Source organism: Corythoichthys intestinalis, chromosome 16, assembly GCF_030265065.1.
Source record: "Corythoichthys intestinalis isolate RoL2023-P3 chromosome 16, ASM3026506v1, whole genome shotgun sequence".
Taxonomy (NCBI): Eukaryota; Metazoa; Chordata; class Actinopteri; order Syngnathiformes; family Syngnathidae; genus Corythoichthys; species Corythoichthys intestinalis.
Genome location: NC_080410.1, coordinates 11,836,006 through 11,862,548, shown reverse-complemented (window position 1 = coordinate 11,862,548; position 26,543 = coordinate 11,836,006). Strand labels below are relative to the sequence as shown.

The 26,543-nt window shown below is 37.4% G+C and overlaps 1 protein-coding gene across 2 annotated transcripts in view; it reads right to left on the bottom strand.

The window, feature by feature from the left end:
* Positions 1 to 26,543, bottom strand: part of smurf1 (SMAD specific E3 ubiquitin protein ligase 1) — a 41,373-nt gene that overhangs the window by 5,812 nt on the left and 9,018 nt on the right. For both annotated transcript variants that reach the window (XM_057861157.1, XM_057861159.1), the window contains exons 2-15: positions 21,693 to 21,731; positions 19,801 to 19,909; positions 15,748 to 15,881; positions 15,589 to 15,654; positions 15,402 to 15,477; positions 14,576 to 14,787; positions 14,408 to 14,492; positions 8,910 to 9,056; positions 8,314 to 8,542; positions 4,798 to 4,901; positions 4,498 to 4,612; positions 4,240 to 4,418; positions 1,409 to 1,546; positions 1,049 to 1,169 (exon numbers count right to left, since the gene is read on the bottom strand). In XM_057861157.1, the coding sequence (XP_057717140.1) occupies positions 1,049 to 1,169; positions 1,409 to 1,546; positions 4,240 to 4,418; positions 4,498 to 4,612; positions 4,798 to 4,901; positions 8,314 to 8,542; positions 8,910 to 9,056; positions 14,408 to 14,492; positions 14,576 to 14,787; positions 15,402 to 15,477; positions 15,589 to 15,654; positions 15,748 to 15,881; positions 19,801 to 19,909; positions 21,693 to 21,731 (1,754 nt within the window). The remainder of the gene's footprint in view (positions 1 to 1,048; positions 1,170 to 1,408; positions 1,547 to 4,239; positions 4,419 to 4,497; positions 4,613 to 4,797; positions 4,902 to 8,313; positions 8,543 to 8,909; positions 9,057 to 14,407; positions 14,493 to 14,575; positions 14,788 to 15,401; positions 15,478 to 15,588; positions 15,655 to 15,747; positions 15,882 to 19,800; positions 19,910 to 21,692; positions 21,732 to 26,543) is intronic.

Below are 26,543 nucleotides of genomic sequence, written 5' to 3'. Positions count from 1 at the left end.
TTTTCCTTTCAAAATGTCATGTGACTCGTTACAGGAGTGCTGTCAGCATTGCTGCAGAGATTGAAGAGGTGGGGGGTCAGCCTGTTAGTGCTCAGACTATACGCCGTACTCTACATCAAATTGGTGCGCATGGCTGTCACCCCAGGAGGAAGCCTCTTCTGAAGACTGTACACAAGAAAGCCCGCAAACAGTTTGCTAAAGACATGTCAACAAAGCATATGGATTACTGGAACCATGTCCTACGGTCTGATGAGACGAAGATTAATTTGTTTGGTTCCGATGGTCTCAAGCATGTGTGGCGGCGACCAGGTGAGGAGTACAAAGATAAGTGTGTCATGCCTACAGTCAAGCATGGTGGTGGGAATGACCCCCCCCCCCCCCCCCCACCTCTCTGCTGCAATGCTGACAGCACTCCTGTAACGAGTCACACGACATTTTGGAGGGAAAATGACAAGCAGTACTCAGTTTGGACATTTAGGGATGTACGTAGTTCCCCTGCAGTGTCCTCACTTTTGTTGCCCGGGGTTTAGATATTAATGGCTATATTTTGAGTTATTTTGAGGGGAGAAATACATTAACTCTATTATATAAGCTGCACACAGACTACTTTTCATTGTGTCAAAGTGTCATTTTGTCAGTGTTGTCCCATGAAAAGATATACTTAAATATCTGGAGATATGCGAGGGGTGTACTCACTTTTGTGATACACTGTACATCTTCATCTCACTGGTAAGCGTCACCTTTTCTTTTTTTCTGCACCTGCTCTAACGTAACCTTTTTGGATCCAGTGTTGATTTCTCTCACAAGAAAATCAGCTGTGCGTCCGTCTTCCGTCAAAACAAAGAAACTGCAGTGCTGTCAAAAGTCATCATATTTCGAGCATGTCGTCAGACAAATGACGAGTCAAATTTTACGTCAGATGTCGAAAAGATCGTGTGTCGAAGCGATCGTATGTCGAGGTACCACTGTATATGTCATTGGCAGCCAATGTGTTAACCAGTGTATCCAGTTCCTTAAAAGTACCTTTTGGGGGGGAAAAAAAGCGTACCTCAAGTTCCTTATGGTCAAAAGGTTTTAGGAGATGTTGGGGGATAAGCTCACTAAATCCTTTCTGGAGAGCCAAGAACTGGGCTTCAATTCCTCGCATAAACCTCCAGTTCACATAAAGCCTAAAGAGAACAGTCAAGATGTTTAATACACATTTCTTAATAATGGGATCAATTTTCATAGACAATGGCAAGTAGGAAATAGATTGAATGGCTAGTTATTCTTTGTGGTTGAGTTTTTAATGCCATGGGCCAGTTTTACATGAAAATCGTCAATGTGAAGTAGTAAAATCGGCTTTTTGGTTGAACTTCAAGCAGGAAGTATGCATCAGTACAAGATATCTTCTTCATATTATCATTACCTCACATATTCCTTCTTGTTCTCCTCAGTGACAGGGATGTTACGGCCATTAGGTTTGAGTTCATGTTGGAGGAACTTCCCAAAGGCATTATGCTCCACGCAGAATGTGTGGTCGAGGACAGAAGTGATGTCGTTCTCTCTGCAGACACAAGATAATGTTGACAATTAGGATCATTAGCATAACAACGTATTAGCACGTGGGTCAGTCCGTGTCAGTTTTTATGAAATTTGGCATGTTTGTTGGGCGTTACGATAGGACTTAAAGGGAACCAAGGATAGAACGACATGTAGTTCTTAAAAGATAAATCTTTGTATGAGTTATAACAATTTGATATTAAAACCTCTCCTCATGTTTTCGTTTCAAGAAAATTTGTAAAATTTTAAATCACAAAATAAACTAGTAGCTCGCCATTGTTGTTGTCGTCTCAGAGCGGGGACGTCACATGGCCACGCTGCCGGAATTCCACGTGTCACTCTTTTAAAACAAAAAACAAAAAAAGGTGTCACTCTTTAATTATGTATGGTATTGATTTAAATACGCCACTAGGTGTCAATGGCGAGTTTTAAATTAATTAGGGATCAAGCCAATGATTGCGTTTTGTCCCTTGACTGACGCGGTAGTTTTCCTTTAATCCACAGTGGGGTGTAAGGCAGAGAGAAAGAAGAGTGGACCAGTCGTTTAGATTCGTAGCTCGGACCGCGCCGTTTATTGGCATAAGCTTCGGCAACTCCTTCACAACAAACATAACTATCATATAGTGAAAATACAACAAAAATAATATTCATATCTCTCAAACAAATAATGTTCACAAAAAGAAAAGTGCTTCAATGTGTATTAATGCGGCCCTATACTCATACAGTTAAACATCAATGCAAAGAGAACTGGCATTCACAAATTCACAATCAAAATAGGTATGCAAAATATGCATAAAACTTACTCCGACTTTGGTCAAACTCTATTTAAACATTTTAGCAACTCGTTTAGCAACAAATACACTGGATGCCAATATTTAGTAACAATAAACAAACTATGATGTTAGGAGCCATTATCTGTGGCCTGCACTACGAACGCCGTTCAACCTCCCCAGAAGTAATCCAGTTTAAAAACCCGTGCCCTCCGAAGCGAGCCCCTCACAATCGGCTCGCCAATGTCGTAGGGGTCGTCCAGGTACGCTTTCATTGTCAAGAGGACACATTCGCGGAGGAGTGCTGTTTGAATAGAGCGTGGTTAATCGGAATCCTGGTGTTAAGCAAGATCTAACTCTGTGACGACCGGTTTTGACGTGTGTTGTGTGTTGCCATGGCAACACTCCCCGGTTCCAACATATCCACCTTTCGTAGTCCCGGTTAGCCGGTAAGATAGGCGGCATGTGATGGAGTTACTCTCGAAGTTACCCTGCTAAGCCAGAAAACCAGCTTCGTAGTACAGGCCACTGGAGTCCTGCTTGTTTTGAAGACAACACTCAAATGAATGTAAATCATAATGGACCCGCGCTAAACATTGACACCTTGTGGTGTATTTAAATCACTACCTTACATAGTTAAAGAGTGACACTGTGAAGTACGGCAGTGTGGCCATGTGACATCACGGCCATGTGACGTCACCGTCCTGCGACGTCAACAACAATAGCAAGTTACTAGTTAATTTTTTTATTTAAACTTTTACAAATTTTATTAAAATGAAAACATTAAGACGGTTTTAATATCAAATCATTACAGCTTGTACTAACATTTATCTTTTAAGAACTACATGTCTTTCTATCCGTGGTACCCTTTAATATGCAAAATTTTAGCTCAAACGGAATTTGGTTCAAAGGATATCGAAATTTTAATTTGGGCGTTTTCAAAGTGTTTTTTTTTTTTTTTTTTTTTTTTTTTTAGATTTTTGTGACCTTGGTGTGTTTTGCTCCCCCCAAAAAAAATTACATAAAAGTCATCAGACGCCTATATAGGACATTTGGGATATGTCCTTTTGACAGTTTTTTTTTTTTTAACCTTGACCCTTCAGAAGAAAAAGGTTTTTACCTTAACTTTACCAAAAGAACCAACATTTTAGGGGAATTGACTTGATGACCCATCTACTTTTCTTTTTCTGTTACTTCATCCATTACTAATACTTTTGTTGCTTTCGTGGGTAACTGTTGATGCAGCCGTTTTTAATTATTAATTGGCAGATAGGCTCTTTTTATGTGCTGCATTGTTTCACATGCACATTCATCACATCAACACATTCCACTGAGCCATTATACTTATTTGGTTTATGGTTTTAGCCTGCACACTGCAAATTTATAACATTTAAATCAGATGATGTTCTTAAATCTCGTCAAATAATTTCTCCATCTTGTTTTAAGTGTTAAAGACTAGTTAACAGATTAATGCGTCAGATTATTCCACTTACTTTAAGTAACTATTACTATTTCTTCTTATTAAACTCAAACATCTACAAGTTGGTCAATTTTCACCAATACCAAGAATAATTTGCTTTCAAATAATGTTTTGAACAATATCAATTCTTGAATTCAGAACATTTGTGGCAAAGAAGCTTTTCTTAAGATTAAATATACTAATTTGTTGCTTAAAATAAGTCAGTGAAGCTCATTTTCAGCTTGCTCTTTTTCTTACTTCAAGAAATCTGAGTAAAATTTACTTAATCTCTAAATTTAATAATCACCCTTATTTGTAGTAGATTTACACTGAAAACAAGGGAATTTAACTAGTTTTAAGGAGGTGTGTTTTTGAAGTGCAGATAATATCCCGTGTGTGACAAATGTACCAAAATGAAGTCCAGAATAGTTTTCTCAAGTTGACTTGTGTGCAGGTGCTCTAACTTACAATATCCAGACAAGACTCTTATGCAACTCGGGGTCGGTGGTCTCCAGGTCATTGAGCTGAATGGGTTTTCCTAGCAGCTGTTTGTAGAAGGGCAGTGTGAAGCTCCCATTGATGTAGTGACCATGAAAAACTGCCAGCCCCATTACACGGCCCACAAAGTGGAAATATGATAGGTGGTCCTGAAATATGTGCAGAGGCATCATATATATCAATTGTAAGGTCAATTGTACATTCCTGCATGTGTCATTGAGCACCTACAGGGTTAATGGAGGAGTCTGGGTTGATCTGTAACGTGTAGATATTGTCTGTGGAGTACTGGAACAGGCCGTAATAAGGGTTCAACATTTCATGACACAATAGGTACAGCCATTCTCTGCAGAAAAACAAACAAACAACGTTAATGGAGGTCAAATTCACGCAAAGAAATAAATGGAAAGAAAATCACTATTCAGCATTAGTTTGATCATGCAGGTATTTATAGGTACTCACTTGTCTTTACGAACAATATCAATAACTCTGAGTACCTTGCCTACAAAATTGGGATGAATAAAGAATCACCTTGCCACACCGCCGTAATCCAGGCCCTCTTCTCCTCTAAATTTAACCATGAGACGCTTCTTCAAATCTTTGGGCCTCATCTTCATAATCTGCCGATATGACTCCTAAAACATCAGACATGCACAATTATAATCACTGACTTTATAGCCTCTCAAACAAATCTTACACTTTTCACATCATCACATTAACCTTTTATGTAGGAGTGTCCAAATTTTTTTCCCCCTATGACCATTTTCAGAAAAATCCAGGGAGGCAATTGCCAACTTGATATCCTTCAACTTTCATTCAATAAACACAACCATCTATATCATCTTATAACAGCACTAATATGTATGTAGGTATACAGTGTGTAGAGTCTAAATTTATAAATAATTTTTTCTTAAATCTAGTCCAATAATTTTCTTCATCTTGAGTGTTAAAGACTATTTAACAAATTAATGTGTCATATTATTCCACTTACTTTTGTAAATATTATCCATACATCTAAAAGTTGGTAATTGTATTTACCTAAATCAAGAAAGAAATGCTTTCACATAATGTTTGAACAATACAAATTCTTAAGGTAACAACATTTTTGACAAACAAACTTTAAGATTAAATACAATAATTTATAGCTTAATACAAGTTTTAAGATTATTTTCAGATAGCTATTTTTTTCTATTTCAAGATATCTAAGTGAGTAAAATTACATGAAGCATGAGCAGATAATTTTTTTCTAGTAGATTTCCACTGAAAACAAGGGAATTTAACTAGTTTTAATGAGGGGTGTTTTTGCAGTATATATACACAGTGCAAATGTATAATGTCTTAATAAGATTTTTTTTTTTTATTAATCTAGTCAAATCATTTTCTCCATCTTGTTTTGAGTGTTAAAAACTAGGTCACAGATTAATTTGTTTTTATTCTTCTTTTTCTTAGTTTAGGGAAATATTACTATTCTTCTAATTTAGCCCATACATCTAAAAGCTGGTCATTTTTCATCTAAATGAAGAGAAATTTGCTTTCAAATAATGTTTTGAACACAATATCTATTCTTAAATTAGGAACATTTTTGACATTTCAAAGCTTTTTTAAAGATTAAATATACCAATTCATTGCTTAAAATACGGTTAAGCTTCTTTTCAGCTAGCTATTTTTCTTATTTCAAGAAATATAAGTAAAAAAATGTACTTAAAGCACTGGCAGATACTTCCACCTTTTTCTAGTAGATTTACACTGAAAACAAAAGGATTTAACTAGTTTTAAGTAGGTGTCTTTCTGCAGTACAGCTAGCCAAATCTTGCGATGTTACTATGAACCAGGGGTCGGGAACCTGTGGCTCACGAGCCAGATCTGGCTCTTTTGACGGTGCATCTGGCTCGCAGACAAATCTTTAATTATTTAAAAAAAAAAAAAAAAAGTTTCATTATACTCCTTTGCGCTTTGTGCGAAACGGTGACGGGCAACACCGGTCAAACGCTGGTGTTGTGCAGACGTGACTTTTGCTGAGTATGTTAACTTTTTTAATGCTCCGACAACACTCGCGCACTTTGCACTAGATATCATCAAATAGCAACCTAGATGTGCTACGTTAGATCCCTCCCAAGTCCCATGCCCAGGGTGATCATGGGACAGGTAGTCCATATACTACAACCGGCGACTAGAAAGCCGGTTTGGAGTAATTTTAGTGGGGAAGTGGCAAACATACATGTCGTTGTGTCTATCTATCCATTTACCTATCGATTACGTAGGCAACACAGATGAGTCAAAGACACTGTTCAAGTGGGGTTGCCATATTTTGCTGTCGAAAATAGCGGCCGATGTGCGTGTGTGCATGAGATCAGGAAGTAAACTTCCCTCATTTTCTGTTTCGTTTTCCGCGTTGTCATCTAATTTTAGAAACCCTTTTGAGAAGATGGCAAAAAGAATAAAAAAATACTAGGAGTATCATACTTTTCAGCAAGACATAAGGACATAAATGCAGCACCGATTTTTCTCTCGCTTTGGATGAGTCAACAGACGTAAGCTATTTATCACAGTTCAGCGTGATTGCAAGGTTTTGACTAAAGGGACAACGAGAGGGGAGGATTTATTCAAGTCCTTCACAGAGTTCGGTAAACAAAAAAATCTACATATGGGTAAGCTTGTTTCAGTGTGCACTGATGGTGCTCCGTGCATAAGTTTCTTAACGCCTGCATGAAGCCAAGTATCAACCAGACTACAAAGCCATCAGCAAAACCATGCCTCTCCAGAAGTCAGTCGCATTAATGGTAAGAAATACTCATCATTGATTAGCAACGGCATAACTACGTCATTAAAAATAATTTGGTAAATGGTGTTATTCTTATATAGCGCTTTTCCACCTTTCAAGGCGCACAAAGCGCTTTACACTATCTCGCCATCCACCTACTGGTGACGCAGCACCAGGAGCAACGTGGGGTTCAGTATCTTGCTCAAGGACACTTAGACGAGTTCATCAGGGCGAAGAATCGAACTCACAACCTCTGGGTTAGGGGACAACTACTCTACCACTGAGCCACGCCACTAATTTATTATTTATTTATTTTTAGCCTAATTTGGAGACTTCCTGTACTTTAAAATTGTTGAAATAACACAAAATACACACATTACTTGTAATTTTAATTTTAAATATTTTGTATAGCTCTCACGGAATTACGTTTAAATATATGGGTTTCATGGCTCTCTTAGCAAAAAAGGTTCTCGACCCCTGCTCTGAACCATCATAAAGGCCCATACTTTTTGTCACTATCACCGAGGGTAATTTCTTTACTTTCTTCAAATAAAAATGCCTCTAAATTGTACTATACTTTTCCATCCTATGTGTATTTTAATCATTAAGTTCTTAACTGTAGTTTATTTTTTTGCATGGTTGCGTGTAAAATTTTACCACACATTTTGTAAATCTAAACAATGATTGCAGCTTTTTGAAAAATGAGTAAAAATTAAGAAAGTTAGGATAGCTCACCTTAAATATCAAGCCATGCCGTCTTTGTATGAAACATACATTTTAACATGTTCAATTTTGATGCCTCAAGCAAATGGAGAAGCATTCTTTAAGTGACTAGCTCCATCTAGTGTTGAAGATGAGAATCCAATTTACCTGGGCCACATTCAGTAATATTTTAATAATTTGCTGCGGGCCAAAAGAAAACTGTCGCAGGTAGTAGTTTGGACACCTCTGCTTTATAGGGCATTCATTTAACGCATTGGCTACAACTGACGGCGCAAGACATCCAATTCATTTGGACTAGGAAGGGCGACTAATATTCAGCATTCATGAACATCAATGGCACTGACACTTGAACATTCACAGCCAGTCCTCCAACTTTAATGAATAAATGGACTTCAATCGTTGTCAATGGCAGTCAATGAATTAATAGTAACTATTTTCTACTCCATTTCATCATCAATGTTCTTCTAAAAAGAAAGATGATAAAGAACATGCATGTATCACATCTGATGCCAATCATGTGTCATCCTGTACTGAAATAAATAATAAAGTACATTGGCGCCCACCTCAAAAATCTCCTCACGAGACACCTCGATACGACAGTGACCAGCTTGTGGCTGCTGCAGGGAGAGCTCGTGGCGCAGCAGCTTCAATTTGTGAACCAAATCTCTCTCATAGCGTGCCGCCACGTCTCCATCTCCCCCGACACCACTGCCTATTCCTCCAAATCCACCTTCTTCAACCCCCACATCCATTTGAGGGACCTGTGAGGATTCTTTCACTTGAGATTGCTGGCTGCAGGTAGGAAGGCACAACATGTCGAGGTATAAGTAAAAATTTTTGATAAATGAACAATACACCCAACAAATTATTTAAAAAGTAGCATATGGTGTATATACTGGATTAAACGTCCCCACGTACACACCATCCGAATCTCCTATAAGCCCACATTTCCATAATATTCCATAAAAAATAAATAAAAAATAAAAAAAACACATTTAGTAGGTCATGTTCAGATCCACTGTGAGTTCTGCATTGCAGCACTGAGATTAACAACAACAGATTAGTGTTCACTCATTCTCCCATGTGTTGGAGGTATCTCAAAATGAAATGCAGACATCCGTTGACCTGGATTTAGGAAGTATTTTGAGTACACTGGTACCTGATGATTGTATGTAAACGTGGGTCTGTGAACTGTGTGGTTCTGTTGTTGTGGTCCACGAAGTAAATGCGTCCCGACACTGTGCTTCGGACCTCCCAGCCCACTGGCAATGGACCAAGCTCCTCACAGCTTACACTCGCCAGGTCTCTGCATGTAATGAGATAAATATCCTGATAGAAAACAAACTCTGATAGAAAACAAACTCCAACAAAATGTAATACGCCTTCAAGAGGACCTCGTCTGACTACAAAGAATTTGCAAAGAAGTATTAGATTGCATAATCATGAATCAAATTGTCACTAATTTTTGCACCAATGCCGATGTATAACACTAAAATGAAGTAATCCATATCAGGGAGTCCTAAGAAATAACGTGTCGATTCTGCTTAATATGTACTTTTCGAGATCTATTTTCCAACCACCGGTTGTCCTACTCAATATGGCCTCCGTAAAAGAAAGCACTTGTAGCCCTTTCCAAAACGATGATAGATGTCCAATCATGTGGTGTCCAATCATACTTTTACGGCCTTGACGTAATTGTTCTATTTTTCGTTTTTTTCACCAGAATTTTTAACGTAAAAAGTTCTTTGTTGTAAGGCTGCCGCCACATTGCCTAACAGACGAGAATGATTCTTCGACATATTTACATACAATAAATGCTGACTGCCCGTTTTTTTGCTCTTTTAACAAAGAATCGAAACTGCTTTACGTCCATATCTATAAAGAATTCAGGGATTTAAGCATTTATTCACAAGAATTTTCATCGGAAAACCTCTGTTCACATAAGGCGGCCGCCACATTGACTAACAGACTAGCATTGTACTTCGACATATTTACGTAAAATAAATGCTAATTGCACGTTTTTTGTTTTTTTTTTGCTTTTAACAAAGAATCGAGACTGTTTTACGTCCATATATTTAAACAGTTATTCACAAGAAATTTCACTGAAAAAGCTCTGTTTACATATGGTGGCCGCTATATTTGCTTACCGACTAGCATTATAGTTCCCAATATTTACATAAAATAAATGCTAACTGCACGTTCTTTTTGCCTTTAACCAAGAATCGAGACCGTTTTACATCCATATCTATAAAGAATTCAGGGATTTAAGCATTTATTCACAACAATTTTCACCGGAAAAGCTCTGTTTACATAAAACGGCCGCTACATTTGCTTACCGACTAGCATCATAGCTCACAATATTTACGTAAAATGAATGCTAACAGCACTTTTTTTTTTTTTTGCTTTTAACCAAGAATCGAGACTGTTTTGCGTCCACGGCTATAAAGAATTCAGGGATTTAAGCATTTATTCACAAGAACTTTCAATGAAAAAAGCTCTTTGTCTGCGATTCCACTCGGTCAGCTTGGACGGCCACGCCAACAATGCAGGCCCCCCCATTAATTGGCCCTGCGCCCAGTGTCCCGTCAATATATTATGAAGTCTATGGTTTATCACTAGTAGACATCCAATCCAATTGAGCGTTCATTCTATGTCAGCCCTCCCACTTCAAATGGATTGGACGTCTAGCACCGTCAATGGCAGCCAGTGAGTAGATAGCAGATGCTTTGACATTGATAAAATAATCTTTTTAAAATTGGTGAAAAAATAAAGATAGTTATGACATAATTTGAATGTAAACGCATCTGCTTTGATAGCAACATTGTCCCTACCAAAATGGCCTCAGGGCAGCCATATGGGTAGGGCCGATGAAAGGTCTTTTCATGCTTCTGCCATGAACTGAAATCGCTTATCACGATGAGACGTCCAATCTATTTGAAGTGGAAGAGCGGTCAGTGAATGAAGTCACGCGTGTTCGATTCCAGAAAACGAGTTAAGCAGTATCTGACCAAGGAATGATAGCAATTACTTTACATTCAAAGGAGTATGCAGCAATTGAGTATTTAAAAAAAAAAAAAAAAAGTATATATATATATATACATACAGTATACTGGACTGTCTCAGAAAATTAGAATACACAATATTCTAATTTTTTGAGACAGTCCTGTGTATATATACAGGACTGTCTCAGGAAATTAGAATACACAATATTCAGGACAGTCAGGAAATTAGAATATTGTGTATTCTAATTTCCTGAGACAGTCCTGTATATATACACAGGACTGTCTCAAAAAATTAGAATATTGTGTATTCTAATTTTCTGAGACAGTCCAGTATATTAGGGCTGTCAAACGATTAAAATTTTTAATCGAGTTCATTACAGCTTAAAAATTAATTACTCGTAATTAATCGCAATTCAAACCATCTATAAAATATGCCATATTTTTCTGTAAATTATATATATATTCTGTAAAATAAATTGTTGGAATGGAAAGATAAGACACCAGATGGAAATATACATTCAACATACGGTACATAAGGACTGTAGTGGGCATTTCACTCTACTGTCATTTAAATCTGTCTATGCCAGACATGTCCAAAGTCCGGCCCGGGGGTCAAATGCGGCCCGTGGTCAAATTTCATCCGGCCCCCGGGCTCTGTCATAAAATCAATAACATCTGGCCCGCACACAGACTTAATAAATTGGTCAGCAGTACTGCAGCCAGCATATGAAGTAGCTTACACACATAATTCTGCTCCTCATTTACCCACTAAAAGGCAGCAGCACTTTAACCCTTTATTGCCAAATGTATCACATTTGATACACCTAAAGTTTCATGATTTTCAGGCTAATTTAGAATTTTGACATTTGTTTTTGGAAGAAAAAAATGATGGATGCAAGTCAACACATGCATCTGCAGGTTCCATGAGAAAAAAACATAATTTAGCAGGGGTTATAGATATTAGAGCGCTTATTACACATATTCATTTTGACTTTTCTTTTCACAAATTTGAAAAAAAGGTTTCATTAGGACCTTATTTTTCAAATTTTGGGATTCTCTGATAATTGCTTCATGTTGCAGGTATTTAAGGGCTAAGCAACATTACCCCGTATGACCCTCTACTTCCAATTTTCTAAAATGGCGACAATCAACAAAAAAAGTTGACTGTGACGGCCGACGCTTCAAGGATAGGTGGAAATTGGACTATTTCTTCACTAAAATCTGCAACAACTGTGTCTTGCCTCATTTGCAAAGAGACTGTCGCTGTTTTTAAAGATTTCAATGTGATGCGATATTACCAAACAAGACACGCTGGCATGTACGACAAGATTACAGGGAAGATACGCAGCGAGAAATTGAAGCAACTTGAAGCTCGTTTAATTTCACAGCAGTAGTATTTCGCAAAAGCCCGAGAGTCGAAAGAGAACGCCGCAAAGGCTAGTTGTGAGATTGTTAAAATTATTCATTTAAAAAAAATAATAAAGCAAATGTGACACACTGAATGGCTTGCTAAATTTTGCTTAAATATATTGTTCTACGTTAAGGACGTCAGCCAAGGTCGGCCCCCCTCATTTTTACTACGCCAAATCTGGCCTCCTTTGCAAAAACTTTGGACACCCATGGTCTATGCTGTCCTCACTCCGAAGCGTCTACTTTTTCCAAAGCTAGACAGCTAGTGAACAACGCCTTAATAATCAGACTTCTTCCTTTTTCATCTGATTTATTAATAAAATGGCCTCAAACCATTGTCCTCTTTAGACCGTCGTAAAACTACAAAAAAAATTACACAAGCATTGCATTAGCAACAATGTTAGCTTAGCACGCTATACAGGTTCACTAAACATAAACAAAAAGCGTCTCATACAAAAAATATAACATTTCGCTTACTAACATAATATGTACATTCTTTACAACAACCACACTTACGGACAAATCTTGTCCAAGGATCATATAAGCACAACATTACAACGTAGGCGTCAGCCCGAGACGTCGTGCAGCCATATTGAACTGGCAAGAAAACAATAAACCATGTCGCAAAGCGACCACAAGAGTGTCAGACAGTTTTTTGTGCTGTTAGACAGCACAAAAAGCCTTGCTGTAAAACTTACCAAAAGGCAGAACACTGTCTGAGCGGGACATGTGCGTTAATTGCGTCAAATATTTTAACGTGATTAATTTAAAAAATTAATTACCGCCCGTTAACGCGATAATTTTGACAGCCCTAGTATATATATTTTTTTCTTTTTAAAAAACGTGGTACACAGCCTAAGGTCGGAATCTTCCTCGGCACTGGTGCAACACTACCAATTACCGTATTTTACGCACTATAAGGTGTAACTAAAAGCCTTTAATTTTCTCAAAAGCCGACAGTGATACCTCTACATATGAGGTTAATTCGTTCCAGGACCTATTTTGTAAGTCGAAACGGTCGTATGTCGAGCAGGATTTTCCAATAAGAATACATTATAATTCCATTAATTCGGTCCACAGCCCGATAACACACACTAAATCCTTAATAAATACTGCTGGTACTATTAGAAATGGCAATTATACATAGCAAAACAAATAAATAATTTAAAACATAAATAAATAAATAAATAAATAAATAAATAATTTAAAAAAAATAATAATAATAACATTATAATCATAATAATTCCTGTAATAATGTAACGAATCGGGTTCTAATGTGGCGGCCGTTTTTGTGTGCTGTACCTGAACGCACCGCGTAGCTGACGTGCCAGTGAGAGAGAAGCGGTAGAGATTTTACTTTCTCTATTAAAGTTTTGCTGCTGGCGTCAACTGCGGCGGACAGTAGGCGTGTTGTGTTGCACAAGTTGATGGAATAAATGATTAGTAACCTGACTAAGCCGGCGATTTCTTTGGCGATATTACCAAAATAATAATTGTCATCTTATCTTATCTTATCTAGAATGGGGAATGGAGGTAGGAGGAGGACCGTCAAGACGTAGACATTCAACGGCCGTATTGTCGAGCCAGTTCACGGATGCGCAAACCACGCTCATATTGTTCTATCATTTCATCTTCATTTTAATGGTAAGCATCACCTTTTTCACCACCTGCACTAACCTTGGGACCTGTGTTCTATCTCACAAGAAAATCAACCATGCGTCGGTCTTCCGGCAGAGCAAAGAAAAAGCGGCGCTGTCATAAACAGTCTTATTTCGAGCATGTCGTCAGATGTAGAAACAAATGACAAGTCAAATTTTACGTCGGCTGCCAAAACGATCATGTGTCGAAGCGATCAAATGTCGAGGTGCCACTGTATATAGATAAATATTGGATAATCATTGCATGACGTTCCCTTTAGCAGAGCTCCATCTAGTGGATGCGTAACGCAACCCCAACCACCACTACTACGCCTTATAATGCGGCGCGCCCAATATGTGAAAACAGTTTTAAAATAGACTATTCAATGAAGGTCCCTCAAAAGGTGGAGGGCACAATTAGGCATGTTGACACTTCTTCACCGTTCACCTGATTTGGATGTAAATACCCTAAAATTTATGTTCAAACTCTGCAGGTAAAGTACAACATGTGAACTAAAACAGTATCCACCACCTTCAAAAAGTGTTTGGACTTGCTCGTGAAACTGAAAATTTGCCGAGCAAGGTTCCTCTATTTATGGGAATCTTACCTTGGTATCCGAGGGTCATGCCAGGTGCTGACGCCGGTCTGTGTATGAAGGAAATACACCTGACCCTGTACTGTTGTTCTTTGCTCTGTATAAAAAGAAATAAATAACCGAACATGACTGATCAGATCATTTAACTGTGAAGGAGAGGCCCAGCCAGGAGTGTCTGACCATATCCTTCAGGTAGGTCAGGCGGCTGGTTCCCATGAGGTCTGTTCTGAGGTGTGTGACCATGGCCTCGGGAATCCTGTGCTCTGATTCGCTGGGATTGAAGACGGTTTTCTTGACTAGGTGAGTCGAGACGGCAATTCCCACCACCCGCAGCACCAGTGGGATCAGAATAAGGCAGTGGTTCTTCACTGAAACATCCTTCTAACACAGGCCTGCATAAATAGTCACACATACAAACACACAAATGTTCATGAAATATCACAACCCAAAAATACCCAAACTGGATACACACGTCACATTTGGATATCGAGTACCATATTTTCCGCAATATAAAACGCACATAAAAGCATTCAATTGTCTCAAAATCCGACAGTGCGCCTTAGAATCCGATGAGCATGGATTAATAGTGGTTAATCATGGCATTAAATTACCTTTAGGGCAGCTCCATTTAGTGGACCCATAATTCAACTCCAACCACTACTACTACTGCGTCTTATAATGCTGTGCGCCATACTGTATACAGTATATGAAATACATTTTAAAATAGGCCATTCATTCAGGGTGCGCCTTATACTCCGATGCGCCTTATAGTATAGAAAATACGGTAAATGTGTAAAATTATAGTCATATAACTAGAAAATGCAATTTTGGGAGAAATTGCGAGGGGATGCTTTGCTCTGCCATTTCCTCATTTCCTCTTCAAATCTATGGGAAATGAACTACGAGAGAGAGTAAAGCATCCCCCAGAAATTTCTTCAGAAATGACATATTCTAGTAAACTAGTAAGACTCATACTGGAAGCATAAGCATTTGGTGGCACACTCACCCATCATTTTCCAAGAGACCTCGACAGTCCACCACAGGCCCTCCACTACCTATGCGGTCTCTTGTCTGCAGGCTCACTTGAGAAAAAAGGGGAAAAAATGCATTGTAAATGTCAGACCATGAATATTTTGGGGTGGCTGCACATAAGGACAGACATCAAGCCACAATGGGTTTGTTTGCAGCCTTACCTACAATCTGCCCCCGCACTGCATCACTGTCTGAGGGGTTCAGTTTACAAAGATCTAGCCGCTGGTCTGGAGGGAGACGAGACAGACACCTTGCTTATTTTTTTTCTCATGCGGTGAGTGTGATTGCAAACAGCGTCATGAAGAGCCTATAGCGCTTACAGCCTGTGTCTTTTAATCTGCTGATGGCATTTGAAAGAAGTCTAATGCACCCCAAGAAGCCTGCCCCCTGCCGTTTATGGATCTTCTTGTGGTTCCATATACTGATAGTGATTGAGTCTGCCTTTCCAATGTAGCTGAAAGAAAAATGTTAAAAAATGTTAGGCTGTGTGTGTGACATTATATCAATAAGGTGATCTATCACGTTACTTTGTAGCCCGGGAGGTTATCGATTTGCTCCCGCCAAGAATCGTTTTAAAAACATGTCACTGTTTAATCCAGGAACCAACAGGTTGCTCCCAAAAGTTTCCACTAGACCAAAATTTTCCACTAGAATAGTGTCTATGTTAACTCATTCATTGTCATCAATGGCAGTAAAATATGAGCATTATGGCTAGTCCTCACAGTTTAAATGAATTGGACATGGTTGTCAATGGCAGGCAATGAGTTAAGAAAGACAGTCGTTTGTTTACAAGAATGTTGCAATAATATGGTGTTGCTGTAATTATTTACAGAAATGTTGCACTGAAATATTTTCATAGTCTTTGAAGAAGACAGATTTTTGGACAGATTGTATGCATATTTTTTTTCATTTAGTAACAGCTTGCTTTTGTCTTTCATCGTTGTTCCTAAAATATTGTAGATTGATTTCCTGACTGATGTATCGATAATTGTTGTATTACCATATTGTGAGATAATCGTTATCGTGAGGCTGGTATTGCAAATAGGATCGTACTGGGAGATACCCAGAGGTTCTCATCCCTATATACAGTGTATAACAAAAGTGAGTAGACCACTCGCATTTCTGCAGGTATTTAAGTATATCTTTTCATGGGACAACACTGACAAAATGAAACTTTGACATAATGAATCCTGTGTGCAGCTTATAATAATAGAGTTAATTTATTTTCCCCTCAAAATAACTCAAAATATAGCCATTAATATCTAAACCCCTGGCAACAAAAGTGAGTACACCGCATGGGAACTACGTACTGGAGGTGCATGATAATTATCGGTCCAAAAATAGGAATTATGACGTCATCCCAATAAATCCAATTACATTATTATCGGGCCTATTAATAATATTTTTGGCATGGTGTTGGATTGGGATGTGAGCATTTGTTTCCACTCCTGTTTTATCAGTTTGCAAAGTTTTGTTACTGTTCTAGAGGCCGTATTTTTCCTACACTGAGTTATAAACCTTAGTACCTTACTATAGCAATTAGCAAATGTTTGCATTTTGCAGTGTTTTGTTTACAAGTTCTTGAGGGGGCCTTTTGGTTATTGATAGGCTTGCTGTTCTACAGTATAATTGCCAGGTTAAGAAAGTTGTTTCATGGATCAAGACGACAAGTCTCCTCTCCTGTTCGACCAAATGTTTTATCTGCTGACAAAGCACAATACCTGTTGGGTTTATGTTTGTGTTAGCTCAGTGCTCTTTGTTCAGGGGAACACATCGTCAATCACATTGACTGACTGTGATTGAATCAAATTATATTTATTTGAAAAAATGAATATGGGCACTTTATTTGAAGTCAAGACTGTTCCTGTCTTTGTTTTGTTCATAATAATAATGTTCATGTTATCATAAAAATTCTGGTTCGGTCAAAGATAAATCTATGCTGAATCAACCACTAGTATTTTTGACCTACAGGTGTTCAAAAACTCAGGTGAATATACATTGACAAATTATATATGTATTATCGGTTATTGTATCGGTCTTGAGGAGCAGGAAGTTATCGATATCGGTATCAGTTTCAAAAAATGGATATCGTGCACCCCTACTATGTACATCCCTAAATGACCAAATTGAGTACTGCTTGTCATTTTCCCACCAAAATGTCATGTGACTCGTTACAGGAGTGCTGTCGCATTGCTGCAGAGATTGAAGAGGTGTGTGTGTGTGTGGGGGGGAGGGGGTTAGTCTGTTAGTGCTCGGACCATACGCCGTTCTCTACATCAAATTGGTGTGCATGGCTGTCAGCCCAGGAGGAAGCCTCTTCTGAAGACGGTACACAAGAAAGCCCGCAAACAGTTTGCTGAAGACATGTCAACAAAGCACATGGATTACTGGAACCATGTCCTATGGTCTGATGAGACGAATATTAATTTCTTTGGTTCCGATGGTCTCAAACATGTTTGGCGGCGACCAGGTGAGGAGTACAAAGATAAGTGTGCCATGCCTACAGTCAAGCATGGTGGTGGGAATGACCAAATAAAAACAAAACTTCACAATTTGGACATTTCTATCCTTTTGTTCACTTTAATAATGGCTGCTTTTTAGTTTTAGCCAATAGAACTAACTTTAACTTTCAAATGCTGCGATTAAAAAAAAAAAAGCCTTTGTTTTTCCTGTTATACAGAACCCCTACAGAAACACAACCCAGGTACCGAGGTATGTCCCAAACCGTGACTTGTGTGTATCGTTACACCCCTACTAGATATATACAGGGTAGAGATGTCCCGATCGATCACGTCATTTTCAAAGTATCGGATTCGGCAAAAAAATATCGGCCATGCCTTTTTTTAATATATATATATATTTTAATTAAATCGTTTTCTAAATGTATTTAACGTTACAGACATAATATGTTACACTCATCCAGAGTCTTTAGTTTGGCTTAAGGTACTGATAACAGCAGTAATTAATTTTTAAAAAATGTATCACGTTGAATATTTAACGCAATTAATGCATGCATTGCACGACCCACTCACGCATTGTCGCGCTCAATCTGTAATGGCACCGTTTTACCCATTTAGAGAGATAAAAGGCAGTGTGAAATGAGTAGAGTGAATTTTGGCAGCCTTTGGAGCATTTCTCTAATAGGTTAAAGCCTTACAATCCCTCTTCCTACAATTAGAAACATCATGGGAAGCATGGTAGCAATTGATCTTTTTCTTAACACTTTATGTTATTTCCCAATGCAGATAAGATATATGAATTGGTAGCACTACGCACAGTCATGGGTCCACTTCCCATCATGCATTTGGGTTGAATGGCTGCAGTGACTGAAAGCTCGAACAAATACACTAGATGGCAATATTTAGTCACAATATACAAAGTCGCAAGTCTCTATCCGTGGATCCCTCTCACAGAAAGAATGTTAATAATGTAAATGCCATCTTGAGGATTTATTGTCATAATAAACAAATGCAGTACTAATGTACTGTATGTTGAATGTATATATTCGTCCGAGTTTTATTCATTTTTTTCTTAATGCATTGCCAAAATGTATATGAAAAATTATCGCGAATGATTGGAATTGAATCGGGAGCAAAAAAAAGTAATCGGATCAGGAAATATTGGGATCGGCAAATACTCAAACTAAAACGATCGGGATCGGATCAGGAGCAAAAAAACATGATCGGAACAACCCTAATACAAGGTGTTCCAAAATTTTCGACCCCATTTCGTAGACCAATAATTTTGACAGTTTTCGTTGGAATGACCTGAAATGTTCACAGCTTGTGTAGAAACGTTTCAAGTTTTTGTGTGTAACGTTTGGCATTTCTATCTTTTCAGGTTAAGAAATGCCATTCACTTCATAAGAAAAGGCATTTTGCAAGTTAGAAGACAGTGCAGCATGCCTTCTTCACAAATTCTGTAAGGAAGGCACCAACTACAAAACAAATTAGAACTTGGCACCCAAAATTTCAAGAAATTTCAGCGAGTTTGGCATGAGCTCAAATACCGACTCATAAACTTGTAAATTTAACCAATAAAACTTATGACCTTCAACATAAAGTGAATTTAGCTTCATTAAGATCCATCAAGTAGTTTCAGAGATATGGGCATTTAGAATGGGGTCAACAATTTTGGAAAACGCTGTATACCCAAAATGCGGCACTATTTTTTTAGTCATACCCTAAAATAAACTCCAACAAAATATTTTCTGATAATAAAAACTTAACATCAGCGTGACACCGACTGAAACACATTTATGAACGGTGAAAGAGAATCATGTGATTTCTGAAGCAGAACTAGAAGACAGTGAGAGCAGGCTGGCTTATCCACAGACTTTAAGTGTTGTCATGAATGGGCAGAATGAGACTTACAGGTCGTAGTGCTGATTCCATTTGGGGTCCAGTGTGCTCTTGACTGTGTCTGTTGAGTGGCATTGACCTGATCCGTCTACCACAACCTTGGCAAAAGGATCTGGTAGACCTGTACACACAACATCCACAACTGTTTAACCAAGTGTTTCTCAAATGTTTTACATCTAAAATAACTGTTAACTTTCGAAATACTACCATCGTGACAAACACTAAAATACAATAAGCTCAAGTGTTACTTAAAAACAACACTTAGGTTAAATTCGTAAAAAGTTGATATAATATTACCGTCTGTAACTTTGCTGCTTAAACACAGAAAAATGAACTACGTAATTAAGTAATGTTTCAATTTAAATGTAATTGATAGAAAGTGGGGGAAAAAAATGTACCAATACAAATGCTTTATCACAAAACATTTTTAACCCCTAAAAGTAAGAATTTACGTTTAGCAACTATACAATATCAAAACATATTGAGGGAATACATAAGTACTGTAAATAAAATTATATATATTATATTTATTTATTTTTTTCCCCGTGGCACACCAATGTGTCACAGCACAGTGGCTGGGAAACACTGCACTAGTAGACGTCCAATCCAATTGGTATCTATTGCTGTTATAATGGCAACCAATGACTTCAAAGATCATTACAAAGCACTTAAAAAAAAAAAAATATATATATATAATATATATATATATATATATATATATATATATATATATATATATATATATATATATATATATATATATATTTTAAATAAGAATAATAATATTGTTAATAAACTCAAATCAAAATGATAATTGTATTCATGGAATTAAATTGAAAAATACAACTAAAAATGGGAAAATCCTAAATTGAAAAAAATCTGAAAAAGATTTTAAATAATAGAAGAAAGTGTTTATAATAGATAAGAAATGCAGTTTTTAACAAAACAAAATACATTTTCGGATTCCTCATTTTCAGCTGTATTTTATATTCAGTTTTCTATATTTATTTATTTTTAATTCAGGATTAAATGTAAAAACATACTATAGGTTGAATATATCTCAAATTTACCTGAATGCACTTTCTTGGACTAAACAAAAACAAGTTAAAACCATAGTTAAATTTTCAAATTATACAAATTATAAAGAGTTTTTTATTTCTGAACATTTTAGTAATTATTCCTGTCACCTTATCACACTCAAACACTTTATAAGGCAAGTGAGTATTTTTGGTAATGTTAAAAATTTTTTTAAAATCCTCTAAACACCCTCAAATTATGGTTCATGCCGGCCACAATATTAACATTTGTTATAGGACAAGTCCGCAATTGGCTGGCAACCAATTCAGGGTGTACCCCGCCTACTGCCCATAGTTAGCTGGGATATGCTCCAGCACCCCCACCAACCCTTGTGAGGATAAGCGGAACAGAAGATAAATAAAGGCAGGATACAGGACAATTGTGGCCGACATGTCCGGAAATGTTATGTCCACATTTGTGACCAAAAAAATCAAAACTATATTATTTTATTATTCATAATAATGATTTGTATATATTTTTATGACAAAATAAACTATAAATTAATAAAAATTAAATTAAAATTAAATCAAAAAAACAAAAAACAAACAAATACACTCTGGTTATGGGCCCAAATAACATCTAAAGTTAAAGTGGAAGACCTAGCCGTGAATGTGCATCTTTTAAGTCAAATGGATTGGACGTCTAGCGCAGTCAATGTCAGCCAGTAAGTTAAATAAGTGCCCTAAAAAGTGTTAAGAAAATCTGATGATGCTTAAGAGCTGTTAAGTGAAAACATAGTACTTGCAGTGCACAAAGCGTCTCTTGCTCTACAGATGTCATCATGGAATCTAAGTTTAATGCATATGCAAAACAAAAGAGTAACTTACGAAAGAAGTCTTTCTTTGCGAGGTTCTTGGCACATAATACTGCAGGAAAAGACAGAACATCATAAATATAGAGAGAGCACACAATCAAATGATTTCAAATTGTGTAGGTTGCCACAATACCAAACATGAATAAATAAATCGTGCAGAAGACAAATAGGCGTGTATCGGGATGACAACAAATATAGATACACTCAGGCCACCCACGGTAAGAGTGGGATAATACATTCATTTCATTTAAATTTTATACAGCATGTAATGGTGCCTCTTGAAGTAGATATGTGAAAAATGGCCATGTTGTGGTAGAGCAATCTCATCATTTATCGTTTGACTAATTGATTTGTTACACTGACAGCAATGTTTTATTGCCCCAGTGTTTCAATTAGAAATTAAGCCGACAAAAGCGAAGAGAAAGACACCAAGAAAAAGCAGAAAACGTCAAAAGTGTGGGAGCATTTAAGCTGGAGACCAAGGCGAACACCGTTTCATGTATTCACTGTAAGACGGCGCTGCATAACACTACAGCACGTCTTCAATTTTGCAGCTCCACCGAAGGCACCCCGTTTACTCCGAGAGTGGAGGAGCGATACTCGGGACCAGGTAAAATCAAGATAACGTTGCGCTAATAAATAAGATTATCGTTACCGTACCTTGCTAACATAACGTTAGCCCTGCATAGGGCTAGGTTTCTATTAATTATGACTACTGTCGATGCATGGCTAACATGTCTTTCATACAGGCTTTAATCTGTCAAAACAAAGCGCTGCAGAGTGATTAGTAGGGTTGGGCATCGTTTGAATTTGAACGGTTCCGGTTCAGATTCCGATTCCACATTTCGATTCCGGCTCCAAACGATTCTTGATTCCGACTGTTTTAATAGGCAGGGTCCAAAAAATTGCATAGTTTATATTAATTTCTTAACTTCTCGATTATTCTTTAAATTATGGCGGAAAACACAGATAAGGCTGAAAAAGCAGTTTCTGCTCTTGCACCCCTCTATAAAATAAACTGCTGTATTTTAAGCCAAAAGAACTGTTGTGTCTGATAGAACAATATGTCTATATGCTGCCATAGCAGATTCAAGGCGCAATAAGTCCCTGAACTATTTTTAATTTGTCCGTTTTACCCTGAAAACCCCCATTTACAGACGTCGCGCAACCGCTTTTGTTTCAACCCAGCCATAAAAAGAAGGTAAGTAATCATATTTATTATTCAAAAAATGTCTGTCATTTTTAGGTTAGAATCATTAATTGATGTCTAATATTTAGTTTTAAAAAAGGCTTAATTATTTACTTGCATATCTTAAAGTTTTAAACAAATTACGTCGCAATAAAAAAATCGGCGTCTGTAAAAAAGTCACGATATCTACCTCATAACTATCACTTGATTATATTTTTTTCGTTACTGTTGCATTTTCCCCGATCTTTTAGATGATAAATAATTGATCCGGACAAAGAAAAATTGAAAAAAAATGTTTAAAAGGTTAAATATATGAAAATGAAAATCTCGAATATTCCTTGACGTCTGCGATTTCTGCATTGCGACCCTTGTTATATGACCATGTTTCACCCATAAAGTCCCGAAAAAAATCCAGCTGTGGCCATTCACATCTGTGTTTTGACACTCGATGACACATGCTATATGGAGTTTTGAGATAGAAACAAGGTATGTATGCGATAATATCTCGTTAAAGTCTTGGCGTCTTTAATTCTGCTCTCGCGTGCTCTCACCTCCAGTTAGGGTTTTGCTGTTTAAAAAATATATTTTCTTAAAAATGCCCTCCTTTTCAACATTTTTCTTCCCCCAGAAAATTTACATTTTAAGCTTTCCAATGATGTATCACACGTGCAAATTAGACAATTTTTGAAATGTGGCCAAATTGGGGGTCTCAGAGCGGAACTTCAAGTCACCTGAGTGTTTTCCACCATATATGAACTTTCAATTAACTTCAGTATGAATTTCTCACAGGGCTATTTTTAACTTGTATATAAATCAGTATTTAAACTTGAATATGATGAAGTTTCTTTCCACAGGAGTGCACTTTCACAAAGATGTTTATTTTTCAGAAGCTTATGGAGAAAACATTTGCACTAATTCTTTTGCCTATGTTTTAGAGTGTCTCATGCTGCAGGCATTTATTGTATTGCATTGTTTGTTTTAGGTGGTAGTTCTACAAGTTAGTTAAGGGCTGACATCTTGTAGATGTCAGGTGGTGAATGTTCTGTCACTTGATCTTAAGTTGAGTACTTTTTAAATTTGATTTCTTTCTAAACTGATATATTGTTCATCCGTCCACAAGATGTCACTATTGTAACTCCGGACTCTACAGTTTATCTTTGGTTTTGCTATGTGCGCTTGGCCTTCCCTAGTGTTGACTAACTGGAAGCAGCAGGCAAAAAGAAATTAGTACTTTAGTTGGAAAAGAATCCTTGAGGTGTACAGACACCTCCTCTGCACTACACATAGTTGGGAACCCTTGATAAAACAAAATCTGTAAGTTTGCATGCTTTAACACAGGGTGCGATATCGTTTCGGTGTGTTTATTCTGTTACTTTGTTGTCATTTATGTGAAGTGAAGCAACACGTTTTTGTGCCCAGCTAAATTAGCAACTTAATTTCATTTGCTCACAACAGAGCTGTCTTCACGTGGCTGCTTCTTCGTGGTGTTCGGCAGCTATTTTTTCCAGTCGACGGTCAGGGCATCGAAAATTGGAATCGAAATAAACATTTTCAAACGGTTCAGGGGGAACCGGAGTGTTATTCCCGGATCCCATCGATGCTCGATGCACAACCCCCAGTGATGAGGGTGTAAAATAAAAAAATAATAAAGCTAACTTTCAATTTTAGCTCAGTAGTGATTGATGGATAAAACACCAAGTAGCACTGGTGCCTAATGCGCTTCAATAAAGCAGGTATACATTTATTTTGAACACTGCAAAAACTCAAAATCCTATCAGGACTTACAATTTAGACTAACTTAAAACTAGAACTTAAAAATAGCTTGACACAAATGGCAATTGGATTGAAACACCAAACACGTGGGCAAAAACACCCAACTTTTAGGTTAAGTGTGTTATCAAGCGTAATGACATTTTTAGGTAAGAAATAAGATTTTTATTTTTTTTTAATAAGATCTTACATTTTTTGAGTGAAAGCAGAGAATTTATTTTTTTCTAGTCACAACTCAGATGCAATTTTTGGCTGTTTTCAACATTGTACATCTAAAATAAAGACATTGATTGCCTGAAAATTGGTTCAATATTAGGTGAAATGCCCTGTTTTCTCATGTATATTTGTAATTGCTCTTTACCTTTAAAAAATGTTTTATCAGATTACTCAATTAATCGATGGAATCTTCAGCAGAATACTCGATTACTAAAATATTCGATAGCTGCAGTCCTAGAGGAATGCTTCATTTTGGCCCAGACATCCGTTAAGGAATTCAGTCGACTGCAGGTTTAGGATGTGGTGACTGTGGTGGCGGAGATATGTCTGCTGTGTCCTCATCTACTTCCTGTGAATAACCCGTGGAGAATGGCTGCAAGATATCCTTCCCTTTTCCCTTGACTCACACATTCCACAGTGAGACATCACTACCAGAGAAGGACAGCTACGAGACAAATAGACTCGCATTTCATTTATCTCTCCTGAATTTGGTACATACTTTGTCACTGCTCAACTACCATTCCCAATTAAAGATTTTTCACTCCTCTTTTCAGACTTTTTGTTCTTTGTGGCACTAAATGTGTGACAGGCCTGGGGCATTCCAGGAAATTCCTCTTTCTGCCAAGGTCATGCCTGGTAAAGACACACACACAAAAAAACAGTCGCTCCATTGGTTCTCCACTTCCACACTGCTACTTTTCCTTTTTGGTATTCACGCCTGCTCTTTTCTAAAAAACCTGAGAACCGGCAGGAGTCAGCGGGGAAGAATCTTTTTCATCCGGTCTTCGGGGAAACAAGCAGAAACATCACAAAAGTGAGACTGACGAAAGTGAGCGACTGCTGCCTCGAAGAATTTAAAAGCCACAACATGCTTTTTTGGTATGAAAAACCCCACTCCCTACTTTTTTTTCTTCTAAACTTTTTTTCTTCTAATAGTTCAAATCATTTAGGTATGTTTTTAGGGCACAATACCACTTGCAATTTTCTGATCAATTTTAGCCATAAATGATTTAAAAAATACCAAAACTTTACTTCGATTCAATGCTGTCATGATACTTAAATGTTCAACTTGATATCGGTACTCAAAAAAAGTTTCATAACATTTTAGTTACTAAATCAATTTTTAAAAAAAGTTAACTCTTTCTTTCTCCATTGGTGGTCTTTATTTTTGACCCCCCCTCCAAAAAAATGTCCTCGAATTGCCCCAAAATGAACAGGAAGTCACCTGAAATGTACAGAAAGTGACCTGCAATGCCACAAAATTATCAGGCAGTGGTCAATGAAAAGGAAGTGACTCATAAATGCCCTAAAATCAACAGGAAATATTTTTTAAAAATGTACAGGGAGTGACACCAGAATGTCCCAAAATGCACCTGAAATGACTAAAAATCACAACAACGTTACCTGCATAACCTAAAATTAACAAGGAAATGACTCATAATGAACTAATTGCCTGCCAATTCCAATTCAATTAAACTGGGAGAACAGACTGTGATTGCTCCTCTTTCAAGGCCATTGACGGTGCCAGATGTCCAATTCATTTTGACTGGTAGGGCCTGTCAATGGCAATGAGTTAACAAGGAAAATGCAAAAAATATCCTCCATTAAGATCCAGAGTGGTGCAAAATCAATGTTCCCCAATGACACCAAATTGTTGGCGGCAGACATACAAATAACTATTGATACTTT